Consider the following 13,412-nt stretch of genomic DNA (forward strand, 5'->3'; position numbering starts at 1 on the left):
CCTCCACAGAGCAGTGACTTGGGAAGAAGACCCAGATTCTATCAAGTGTTGAGGGGCAATTATCAGAAATAGGGGAGACCAGATCTCAGTATTCCACTCTGTCGCCATTGCCTTCCCTGTATGCTGCAAACTATAACATTGCTGATATTCGAGTTATGGCTGCCCTCCACCTTTCTCTCATGGCTTACTAACTACCTTAGTTACTATTACAAGAAGCTGCAACTTTAAACTGGGTAAGAATAATGCAGAGTAACAGACTGCAATTCATGCCTGCATCCAGATGTGATGATAAACTGCAACATGATTAAGCTGGAAAGTATTTATTCATATTTCAAATATTAGACGATGGTAAGAGGATTGAAGGGGCATGTGTGAACACCACATACAGATGTTGCTTGACCCCCATCTGGAATTTAATTGTAGCTAGTTGTGACATCTGAATGAAGCCAAAGATTGTTGAAATGGCACTCTATTCAGGATCTCTGTTCACTTTAGGTCATTGCTGCAACTGAACTAAATTAGATATTCTGCATAGCTGTCCATAGCAAGATAGTAAATATGTTCAATGAGGCAAACAGAAGTGAGTCCTTTAGCTTTCTTCATCCTTGGATTAATCCCCGGATTATTTAACAAACCAGAGACTGCAGTGAGTCAAAATGTTCTCAGGATAGTTTATTGTTAAAACAAGAACTATCACACTGAATAACTGGGGCAATCAGAATTATGTGTTCTTAGTGTAAATTTATAAGATGCCCTATTGCACAGGCTCACAGCTAGTAACAACAATCTCACTTGTCAATGTAAAACCTACTTGAAGTAGATCACGCTCATTCCCATTTACTGGAAAGAACTGAAGCTATGAAATGGGACTTTTCTCAGAGGAACATACAGTACTCATACACAAGCTGGGTGCCCTGATCTTATGAAGAGCTTGACTTACAAATTAGGTCCAAGGCATAGTCCAAATGACTTCTGCATCAATGGAACACAGCTGTTGGCATGGAGTTGGTTCAGGATGCCAAGTCCAAGCAGCAGTTGGCAAAACTATGGCAGCTGCTGCCAGCATTGTTAGATGTGGCTGAAGGGTGTCAAGTAAAGGTGTTCTATGGCTCAGATTTGGAAAGACTAGGATTGGGAACAATTCATCTGCCATCCCAAAAGTATTTTATGACTCCGTGGAGCCAGCTAAGCTAGCAGAATGACACATGACTACTATTTCACAGCAACCAAGATTGCAACTAACATACAACTTAGCAAGGCTGGTTTTCTTCATCTTCCTTCTTATTTCTGAAGTTGTGTTGCCGGAAGCTGTTCTGTGTGCTACTGAAGCTACATGTATCTATATGATCAGAATGTGAGTAGTATGAACAATGTTCAGCATACAAAAAGCTTCATTTTTACATGAAAGACCATCTTTTTGGTACTTTGTTTTGTAAAGCAAACATTTAAGACATATGAAAAGAAAATGCAGGCCACACAATGGTTTTCTACTGCAATACAGCTTCATATTGGGATGGAACGTTCTCAGAACTTATCCATACAGAAAATGAAGATTACGCTTATATTTTGTATATCAAACCATAGAATGTAAATGTCATCAAATCAGCTTCACTTTGTGCCATTCAGGTAATATATAATTAGACAATTAAAAGATCAACTGAATTATTTGAATCTTCCAAATAAGGCTGCAGTCCAGCAAACTGCATGCAACCAGGTCCCACTGTCAGTTCTAGAAGGCAAAGTCCACAGGCACAAACTATTAGTTTGCTGATATTCAGGAGTTCTGGCTGCACCAGTTGTGCTCCATTCAAGGCTGATGGCTTCCATTATGGCTCACATTGTGTCAGCAAAAGTGTTCAAAGTGCAGTATCTTTTATACAAAACACCTAATTGCACAAATCTTGGTTGCTCATCTTACAAAAACAAATTTTGTTTTCTTCATGGTATTTCATGGTCAACCCACAAACACCTAAGCACATTTTTAAATAGATGCAGGTAGGCTTAAGTGGTCACATTCCAAAAAAGAAAGGGCTGTTGTTTTTTAAAAACCTCTGAACTACGTTTTATGGGTGCAATTTCATTTGGTGCTAATGGAGAGACCATGTGTGTTGAATGTTGTCCTGTTCCAGATGTTTTACTAGGACAGAAGCCTTGCCCCCTTTCAGATGCAAACACCAGAGGCTTAAGTGGTTTACAGGATAGAAGCTGTAGTCCCAAGGACACTTTTCTGGGGGTAAGCCCCAATGAATAACAAGGGATTTACTTCTGTGTAGACCTACTGAGGACTGCCCTCAGAGCAGTTTTCTGCCCAAGCTGAAATTCAGTAAAAGTTTCATATACCAAACATTCATACATTCTGTTTCTGGTTATTAAAACTGCAGTATACAAAAGAAGGGGAAATCAAACTATTTCATAGTTTATATAAAAACTCTTGTGGAATAGTATGTTTTGTATAACTTCATTCATATTATTATATGTTCAGGGCCATAGGGTAGAACCCAGAAGCTTAATAAATGGCTACTTCTCTCTCTCTTTTTAAGTTCTAAGTGGCATATTGATTGTTATTCCCTGATATTATAACACTACCAGCTTGATACAGGTAACAAGCTAAGGGCATAACATAATGGGAAATTCTTCAATGTAAGCTCACTTTAGTGAATGGGAGCAGTACATACGGATGACCCATCAGACTATACCCAATTCTTTTAAGCACAAATATTAAAAGAACAGCAGCATATACCATAATTGGACCTCTTTCTAACAGAGAACTAGGAAAACATGTAGCAAAGCTCTCCTCCCCAGCTTTAGTTCCAGCTTATATAATGATGGCATGTTTTGCCGTCCCTGTCTTGCTGATCGGAGAAACAACCAGGTAATTATTCCAGTGATTTCTTGCACTTTTTGAAAAAGTCTCTTTTTTTAAAAGGCTGACTAAAGGCAGGGGTAACTAACTGAGAAAGTAACTGTACAAAATGAACACAGGCAGAATACTAAGAAGACGGCATAAATGGTGTGTCTGAGAACACAGAGTTCACAGAATCTGAGTCTGACTTTGTTCGAGGGGTTTTTAAGATACTTTCTGTAATGACATTATCATTGGTGAACATCCTTACTTTCCCATTCTGTCCTGGCTTTGGCTCCTTCACAGGCTCAAGGAATACCACCCTTTTACCACTGCTGGCTTTCTTTTCATCTGATGGAAGTTCATGGGGAGCACTGGAGGTCAGTATTGAAGGGTGAGCATTACTTTGGTTCAACTTCCTTTTCTTTCTCTTTGCCTTACACCGACAGGGGCATGGAGTCAGGTAGAGGTACAGAAGTACCAAGATAATACTGGCAACACATGCAGCAAGAGTAGTGAAAGCGGTATTGAATGTTTCATGAGAGTGAGACCTATCCACTGTGAAATTGCTGACATTTATCCTCATCTCGATAGTTTCATTCAGTAGTCTTCTCTTATTTATTGCAGTGCAGGAATAAAGCCCAGCATCTTCGTACTGGGCCTCGTCTATTTCCAAACTCCCATTGTGAAATACTCTGAAGTGTTCTGTTGTTTTGTCAGGCTCCAGAAATTGATTGTTTGGGCTGATCCAAATGAAGTATGTACCTGCATCACTGATTTTAGTGTCGCAGTGTACAATCAGCCTTTCGCCGACTTGGGCTTCATGAATAAGCCCAAATGCATAGAAAGAGCCATTAATGGTACTTTCAGAGCAATTCAAATAGTTGTCATGCAATAAAGGCAGAGTGTTAGAGCCTCTGGAATCTGATTGCAACATGCAAGTGTACTCAGTCTTGAAATCCTCCACGGAACTGAAGTGTCTAAGATACCAAAAGCTTAGCAGGGAATAAAGAGTACAATCACAGTAAAATGGATTTCCATGAAGATAAATTCCACTAAGATGTCTGGCTGGCACTAAATTTATATAATGAATAGGTATTGTCTGAATACGATTATAAGAAATGTCTAACAGTACAAGTTCTGAGAGTTTATATTTCCCAATGTACAATTCTATTGGGAACTTTGTAAGAGAATTGTAACTCAAATACAACTTCTGCAGTCTGTGTATTCCTCCAAAGGCTGCAGAATCAATCTGTGCAATATAATTATTGTAAAGCAGGAGAACTTCCAGCACTCTCAGTTCCTGAAAAACGGGGCTCCCCAGTGATCTCAGGTTGTTGGAGGACAAGTCTAAGTACTTGACATTTGGAGTTACAGAAAAGCTTCCAGCAGAAATACTGCTAATACTGTTGTGACTGACAATAAGGGTGTTTAGTTTCTCTAGTAGTACAGGCATCCAGTCATGATCCAAAATCCCTATTCGGTTGTGACTGAGATCCAGCCTTCTTATATGCTTGAAGAGTGTTGATGGCACCCTTGAAAGATTCTTGCCAGTGCAGCTCACAATGTCACTAGCACAGATACAAGATGTAGGGCACATTCCAGAGGCACTGTGACATACAGTTATGGTGAAGACCAAGAGGCATAATAGGTTCCTGCAGTTCACCTTAAAAATACTACCTAGAGCTGAAATTGTATGCCACACTGAAGACATGACTGTGTGTTAGCCGTCTTCCAGAGCACCTTGCCACACGATATACATGTAGTTATCTTTGCACCAGCAACTGTTAAAAGAAAGAAAAATAAAAAGATTACAATCTAAGAGTCACACAACATCTTGCAAAAGCCTGGTTCTCACCAGAAAGCACTTCAGTGGAGTTGGGGGAAGAGATGTCTATGTTGCTACACAACGTTTGAATTGCTTTCTACCCTGAACTGTGCAACCATTTCAATGACTTGGCCCTAGAGACAGTCTACACAATGACCTTTCACTGATGCTAGGCTATTATTTGTCTTGCTATCAGAAGGAAATGAAAAGAGGTTTCATCCATTAATATAGTGCTATATCCCCACTAAATTAAATTTCCCATTCCCACAACCAGTGCAAACATAAGCAGCTGATCACCAACTTAGAAGATACTAGAACACAATGTAATGTGGGCAGAATAGAACTGGGAGGGAGAGGACTATGCTGGGGTAAAGATGGAGAAGGGACACCTAAAATTAATTAATTAAAGTACTTAGAGTGTTCTTGCATGTTGCACATCAAGCTAAGGAACTGGAGGAGAGCTGAGTGGTCCACAGAATGGGCTTGGCTGGCTGTTTGCAGGCTTGTGTGGGAACCACATGAAAAGGAGATGATGTTTTTGACTGCTTCTGTTGCTATTAGCAAAGAAACAGTTCACCTCATCAGGCTCAGCACCGGCTCCATACATTTCAACTAGTGGACTACCCTATTCCAGCTTTTCTCCTTCTCTTTTTGGCACCTATGGTGTGTGCATGCACACACTGCTTTAAAGGAGCCAAAAAAAAAAAAAAAGGCTCAAGTGTGTTAGAGAGAGGCAGAAAGAGGTCTTTCCTTCACAGAGCAGCTCATGCTGTCATATTTTTGGCTGGAGGTAAAACAGAATGTAGAAAAGGAAGCAACATTAGAGGTTATGTAGCGCAATCCGTGGCACAGAGTGGTAAGCTGCAGTACTGCAGTCCAAGCTCTGCTCATGACTTGAGTTCAATCCCAGCGGAAGCTGGGTTCAGGTAGCTGGCTCAAGGTTGACTTAGCCTTCCATCCTTCCAAGGTTGGTAAAATGAGTACCCAGCTTGCTGGAGGGAAAGTGTAGATGACTGGGGAAGGCAATAGCAAACCACTCCATAAAAAGTCTGTCATGAAAACGTCATGATGCGACGTCACCCCAGAGTCAGAAACAACTGGTGCTTGCACAGGGGACTACCTTTACCTTTAGTGCAACCAAGAAATTGTGTGGCACCATTATATCATCATAAAGCACCCTCCAAGTCCTGTGTACTTAAAAAATTCTGACAGTTCACATGTGGACTGCTAAACTGCGATTGTTTAAGTGAAAAAAATGTCACCACAGTTATCTTCTGAAAGTAATAAGATAAAAAAAAAAAACTGGTGGGGAGGAATACTGTCTGGGTTGCAACAGAATAAACCAAATGCTTCAGCAGCAGAGTAAAAACCCTCACAGAGGTTGGCCAATGGATCCTCATTTTTATAAACTAAATTATTTCTAAACTGAGATTTGCCATTTATCTCCAACCAGATTTTCCATTTATCCGACAAATTGTAGTATTACAGGCCTGCCATTAAAAAAGACCTCATTCAAAATATGAACCCTCCCTTATCCTTGAAACGCCAATACTGCCATAGATACCAAAACAAGATTATGCCAAATATCTGACTGGATTGCTTTGCCATTAATTTGTCCAATGTAAATCAAAATTATATCTTGGAAAATAAACGTAACAGGCTGTTCAAATAAATACTTAAACATGCTTTGCATTATCACAAACTTTGATCAAAGTAATTCATTTTATATAGGAATTTGTGAAAGTAGTTCATTTTATATAGGACCTGGGCACACAGGTTGTGTTCTTGTCAGTTCTTCCTGTTGAAGGCCATGGCTTAGGACAAGAAAGAAGAATACTTCAAATAATCTCTTTTCTCTCTCTCTCTTTTTTTTTTTTTTGATAAAGTGACTATCTTGCTGGATCAGGGGAATGCTGTAGACATCATTTATCTTGATTTCAGTAAGGGTTTTGATAAGGTTCCACATACTACCCTTGTTGACAAGTTGGTAAAATGTGGTTTGGATCCTGTTACCATTAGGTGGATCTGTAACTGGTTGATAGATAACACCCAAAGAGTGCTTGTCAATGGTTCCTCATCCTCTTGGAGAGGAGTGACAAGTGGAATGTCTCAAGGATCTGTCCTGGGACTTGTTTTGTTCTACATCTTTATAAATGATTTGTATGAAGGAATAGAGGGAATGCTTATTAAATTTGCTGATTATACTAAATTGGAAGGAGTTGCAAATATAGTAGAAGACAAAAACAGGATACAAGATGACCTTGACAGGCTGGAAAACTGGGCTAAAACCATTGAAAGGAATTTTAACAGGGATAAACGTAAAGTTCTGCATTTAGGTAGGAAAAATCCAATGCATGGGGGAGACTTGTCTTAGCAGGAGTGTGTGCGAAAAGGATCTAGGGGTCTTAATGGACCATACGCTGAACATGAGTCAACAGTGTGATGTGGTGGCTAAAAGGGCAAATGCAATTTTGAGCTGTTTCAACAGAAGTATAGTGTCCAGATCACGTAAAGTGATGATATTGCTTTATCTGCTCTGGTAAGACCTCACCTGGAGTATTGGGTACCACATTTTAAGAAAGATATAGACAAGCTGGAATGGGTCCAGAGGAGGGTGACGAAGATAGTGAGTGGTCTGGAGGCCAAGTCCTATGAAGAAAGTTGGAAGGAGCTGGGGATGTATAGCCTGGAGAGGAGGCGGCTGAGAGGTGATATGATCACCATCTTCAAGTACTGGAAGGGCTGTCATACAGAGGGTGGTGTGGAATTGTTTTCTGTGGCCCCAGAAGGTAGGACCAGAATCAATGGGTTGAAATTAAAACAAAAGAGTTTCTGTCTCAACATTAGGAAGAACGCCCTGACCGTTAGAGCGATTTCTCAGTGGAACAGGATTCCTCAGGAGGTGGTGGGCTGTCTTTCCTTGGAGGTTTTTAAACAGAGGCTAGATGGCCATCTGACAGCAATGTAGATCCTGTGAATTTAGGGGCAGGTATTTGTGAGTTTCCTGTATTGTGCAGGTGGGTTGGACTAGATGACCCTGGAGGTCCCTTCCAACTCTATGATTCTATGAATATAAGGTTCATTTCTCTCTTGATATTATATACTGTTGGAGATGACTAAAATGTATACCTTGTAGTATGGTAATGATCAAATACCAAAAGACTGTGCACCATTTCACGTTTCTGAAAAGAATAGTTGTCACTGAATATTGTATTTTCAAGTGTCAATCTCCAAGTATGATATAACTGATCTCCCATACTGTTTAATATAGGGTTACCAGATGTCCTCTTTTTTGGTGTCCATCCACTTTTGGGCTCCTTAAAAAAAACCTGTTGAACAGGTCCTCTTTTGGGGTTGGAAGGTTAGGAATATCCTTAGTTAGTAGCAATTATCACAGCTTAAATAGTAGGGGTATTTAAAATGAGATGTGTCATAGTGATTGGTCAGTCACGAAATATTCCTCTTTTTTGCTTTTCAAAATATGACAACCCTAGCTTAGCTGATACATACCAGTGATGGTGATAAAAGTCCCCAGGGTGAAGCAAGAGTGTGCCAAACTGAAACACAAATGCTTAAAGCAATGGACTGCAGTAAGGCAAGGAGAAGAGGAAGATGCAGGTACAAGACCTTATTTATTTGCATTATGTATAGTCCATCATCTCACTGAAACTCGAAGTAGATTACACACAGTAAAACAATGCAATTCAATATCCTGAGACAGGCAACAAACAATGCAACAAGACTATGATCCCCCAAAATAGAAACTTTGCAACAACAACAAAAATCAGACATCATATTCAAAACTATGCAAAAATAGGATAAAATTATAAAAGAACATAATAAGCAAAAGAATGTATACAATAAATAGTGCAACAGAATTGAGTCAAACATCCTTTATAAAAGCACCCTTTGTTCTATTATAGTACAGTCCTACTCCCATTATACAAAAAAAACCCCTTCCTCAACAGCTCTGTTTTAACACAATTTGCAGAATAACAGAAGTGTATGGAGCTTAATTCGCCTGTTCACTTTCCTCCCTTAGAGGCAGGATTTTCCCTCTGTTTTTCTTCCCCTTTTGTAATTGTTATCTGTTTTCTTCTTTCCTGAAAAATTCCAGCTGTCCCGCTCTGCTACACTATGAATATTTTGGCTGTTTACTTAGCCCAGGAACCTGAGAGACGGAATGGGAGCCCCCTTTAACTTCTACAACTTAAATGGCACTTGAGAAATTTTTATATTCCAAAATATTTTATATTCCAGATATTTTATTCAATATAGAGGGGAAAGGACAGGTGAAATCAGGGGTAAAAATTCTGAGATAACTCAATATAGATAACTCTGAGGTAAAATGAGGACAAGCAGACTTTAGTTCTTATGTTTCAGGCTAAACGAGAGTTTCTTAAGCTTAAATGTAGGCTTCCCAACCCCCCCGCCCTGCCGGGGGACCCCTGGATTAGTAGCCTCATCCCCCGCTCTCCAAAAATGTGGAAGCGGGGGTGGCGGGGTGGGGGGGGAAACGGCACGGTGTCTCTTTCCTTGCCTGCCTTCCTCCCTTCCCCCTTCCTCTGCGTCAGAAAGACCTGCCCACCGCCGGCCTGCTATTCGCTCCAGTCCGGCCTCCCTTCGCGAGGTGCATGCTGGGACTCGTAGTCCTTGCATCCTCTCCGGTTGCCACAGGCATCTCCTCGGGGAGTCTGGCCAGTGGAGGGGGGGGGGAGCTCTGCCCCCAGAGGACCATGTGCGTTTCTACCTCCGGAGGCTTCAGTCGCTGATTGAAAGGCTTCCTCTTGGGATGGGGTGTCTGTGTTACTTTGAAGAAGTTGGCAGCAACTCGTGAGTAGAGAGGCCAATCCCCCTTCAGTGTTGCCAGAAATGAGGGGAGGGGGGAGTCTGCTGAGTACTTCATTATTCTCTATGTGAAGATCGATTCTCATAGGGTATAATGAGGAATTGATCTGGAGGTTTCGGGGGCTCTGGGGGCGCTGTTTTTTGAGGTAGAGGCACCAAATTTTTAGTATAGTATCTAGTGACTCTCTCCAAAGTATCCCCCAAGTTTCAAAACGATTGGACCATGGGGTCCAATTCTATGAGCCCCAAAAGAAGGTGCCCCTATCCTTCATTATTTCCTATGGAAGGAAGACATTTAAAAAGGTGTGCGGTCCCTTTAAATGTGATGACCAGAACTCCCTTGGAGTTCAATTATGCTTGTCACATCCTTGTTCCTGGCTCCGCCCTGATGTCTCCTGGCTCCACCCCCAAAGTCCCCAGATATTTCTTGAATTGGACTTGGCAATCCTACTTAAATGAGAGTTTCTTTAGCGACTTAAAGCCTTTTGTTCCAGTGCAGGGGTGGCCAAACTTGCTTAAAGTAGGAGCCACATAGAATAAACATCAGACATTTGAGAGCCACAAGACATGAACATTAGATGTTGGAGGAAGGAAGGAAGGAAGGAAGGAAGGAAGGAAGGAAGGAAGGAAGGAAGGAAGGAAGGAAGGAAGGAAGGAAGGAAGGAAGGAAGGAAGGAAGGAAGGAAGGAAGGAAGGAAGGAAGGAAGGAAGGAAGGAAGGAAGGAAGGAATATAAATGGAAGAGGAGGTGGAAAGAAAGAAACTTTAACTTTAAATATTCTCCAAGCCTCCAGCTGGCTTTACTTGGAGAAGTGATTTAAAGAGATGCCTTCTCCAAGCCAGTTGACAGGGTGGTGGGGGCTTTGAGAGCCACACAATATGTATGAAAGAGCCACATGTGGCTCCCAAGTCAGTCTGGCCACCCCTGTGCCAGTGTTTTCCCCCAAACACTTCAGTACACTTTCTTTGATTATTCCCTAACTCTTTTGGCTTCCAGAATTCTGGTACTTGCTTTTCAGTACCCAAACCTCTTCTCTTTAAACAATAGTACTCGTTGAGTTTTTAACACACTCTTAAGGCTTCTAAAGGCAGTTTCTAACCACACCAGATCATGGATTTCTGTACCCTTTTAGTGTACAGGGTAGGAAAATTCCTTCTAGAAGATCTATCCTCTTTCCTTGACTTGAATGGGAGTCTCTGTCTAACTACTCACTTGTCTTTGCCAATTTTGCCCAGTTCTCCTGTCTGTGTTAAACTGCTCTTAGTCATGGCTGAATTCAGACTGAACGTGTCATCCTCAGCATTCAACTCTCAAATCTTTCTCTGCTCAGCTGATGCTAACCAATCAGATTGCTTGGAGCAGACTGTCACTCAAGGCTCTCTATTTCTGTGAAGAATTAACCCTTGGTACAGCACTTCCAAGCCTCGTAAAAAGTGCCACAACACAGAATTCATATATATGCAATTGGAGGATATAGTCCCTCTCATCTCCAAGCTCTCTCTCTCTCTCTCTTTTTTTTTTTTTTTAAAAAGCAAAATTATCCATCCTACACTTCTATGGGAATGGTAGACAAGCAAATGAATAATATCTGGCTCCTCTATTATATTTCAGAAAGCAGAGTATTTCAAATCACAGAATTTTTTTAAATGATATACCTCATCAGGTTTAAAGTCTTTAGCTCCTTGCTAAATTTGTCTGTAATGTTGAATGCCACATTGTACCAAATAATAAACAACAGGGAGGTTTGATTCTTCTATTGCCTAGCAACGAGTAAAATTATTCATATTGAACATAAGATACTTCCTGATTAAGTAACATCTTGCACTTTTGTGGGGACAGTATTGAACAAGGCCTTTTACTTATACCATGGGTGGCCAACGGTAGCTCTCCAGATGTTTTTTGCCTACAACTCCCATCAGCCCCAGCCAGCATGGCCAATGGCTGGGGCTGATGGGAGTTGTAGGCAAAAAACATCTGGAGAGCTACCGTTGGCCACCCCTGACTTATACAAATAAAATTATTTAAACATTATTTTAACATAAAACTTATCCTGGATCTTGAACTCTCTTTCCAAAGTGTATTTTGTCTGAAACATTTCTAGTATTTATTTATTTATTTATTTTATTTATTTGGGATTTATATCCCGCCCTTCCCACGAATGGCTCAGGGCGGCTTCCAACAATTAATCAAACTTAAAAGTAAACAATTTCAGATATAAAACAGTTAAATAATTTAAGCGGTTAAAACATTAAAACAGAGTAATTCAGTTTCCTATGAACAGATGGCTGGCCAGTTTCCTCAAGTTGTTATCCTAGCTAAATGTAGGCTAGGTATAGGCTAGCCGGAAGAGGGTCGTCTTACAGGCCCTGCGGAACTGCGCTAAGTCCCGCAGGGCCCTCACCTCTTCCGGCAGCTGATTCCACCATACGGGGGCCATAACGGAGAAAGCCCTTTCCCTGGTGGCTTTCAGACGGGCTTCTTTTGGCCCGGGGATAGTGAGGAGATTTTGTGTTCCTGACCTCAGTGCTCTCTGGGGAACATGTGGGGAGAGACGGTCCTTCAGGTAGGCAGGTCCCAGGCCATATAGGGCTTTAAAGGTAATAACCAGCACCTTGTACCGGACTCGGTATATCACTGGAAGCCAGTGCAGAGTCCGGAGACCCGGCTGGATGTGTTCCCACTTTGGGAGACCCAATAACAGCCGGGCTGCGGCATTCTGCACCAGCTGCAGTTTCCGGGTCCGAGACAAGGGCAGCCCCATGTAGAGGGCCTTGCAGTAGTCCAACCTTGAGGTGACCGTAGCATGGATCACTGTTGCTAGGTCGTCGCGCTCCAGAAGGGGGGCCAGCTGCCTTGCCCGTCTAAGATGAAAAAATGCGGACTTGGCAGCGGCTGCTATCTGAGCCTCCATCTTTAAAGAAGGCTCCAATAGCACCCCCAAGCTCCTGACCCTGTCCGCCGCCATAAGCGGCGCACCATCAAAAGCCGGCAGGGGGATCCCCCTCCCCGGGCCGCGGCGGCCCAAGCAAAGGACCTCTGTCTTCGTAGGATTTAACTTCAGCCCACTCAGTCTGAGCCACTCAGCCACGGCCCGTAATGCCTGGTCAAGGTTTTCCGGGGCGCAGACAGGCTGGCCATCCATCAGCAGATAGAGCTGGGTGTCATCAGCATACTGGTGACACCCCAACCGCCCCTTGGGGCACACCACAATCAAGTGAGCGCCTCCGAGACAGCTCCCCCCCAATTGCGACCCTTTGTCCCCGACCTTCCAGGAAAGAGGAAAGCCACTGTAAGGCCAACCCCTGAATCCCTGCGTCGGCGAGGCGGCACGTCAGTAGCCGATGGTCGACCGTGTCGAACGCCGCCGACAGGTCTAACAACATCAGCACCGCCGAGCCACCCCGATCCAGATGCCGTTGAAGGTCATCCACTAAGGCAACCAACACTGTCTCCGTCCCGTGTCCCGGGCGAAAGCCGGACTGAAATGGGTCGAGGACGGAAGTGTCATCCAGGAAGGTCTGTAACTGCTTCGCCACTGCCCTCTCAATAAGTTTACCCAGAAAGGGCAAATTTGAAACCGGCCGATAGTGTGTCAATTGGGCCGGATCTAGAGATGGCTTTTTTAAGAGGGGTCGGACCACAGCCTCTTTAAGTGGCGTTGGAAAGTGCCCTTCCGTTAGGGATCTATTTATGATATCCCGCACGGGATATCTAAGGTCCCCCTTGCAGGATTTAATAAGCCAGGAAGGGCATGGGTCTAATTTACAAGTTGTTGGGCGAGCAGATACAAGAATCCTGTCAACTTCCTCCAGACTGAGGGGGTCAAAGCCATCCAGTATATAATCCGAGGACAGGCTCGGGGCCTCAGGTTCGCTAACTGTCTCCAAACTGGCA

General features: G+C 42.6%; 1 protein-coding gene across 1 annotated transcript in view; it reads right to left on the reverse strand.

The window, feature by feature from the left end:
- Window positions 1-657: 657 nt before the first annotated feature.
- AMIGO2 (adhesion molecule with Ig like domain 2) overlaps window positions 658-13,412 on the reverse strand; it is a 49,654-nt gene continuing 36,899 nt past the window's right edge. Inside the window, exon 2 of the mRNA XM_060244960.1 lies at window positions 658-4,626. Coding sequence (XP_060100943.1) covers window positions 2,991-4,556 — 1,566 coding nt within the window. The 5' untranslated portion in view covers window positions 4,557-4,626 and the 3' untranslated portion in view covers window positions 658-2,990. The remainder of the gene's footprint in view (window positions 4,627-13,412) is intronic.

Source organism: Heteronotia binoei, chromosome 8, assembly GCF_032191835.1.
Source record: "Heteronotia binoei isolate CCM8104 ecotype False Entrance Well chromosome 8, APGP_CSIRO_Hbin_v1, whole genome shotgun sequence".
Classification (NCBI taxonomy): domain Eukaryota; kingdom Metazoa; phylum Chordata; class Lepidosauria; order Squamata; family Gekkonidae; genus Heteronotia; species Heteronotia binoei.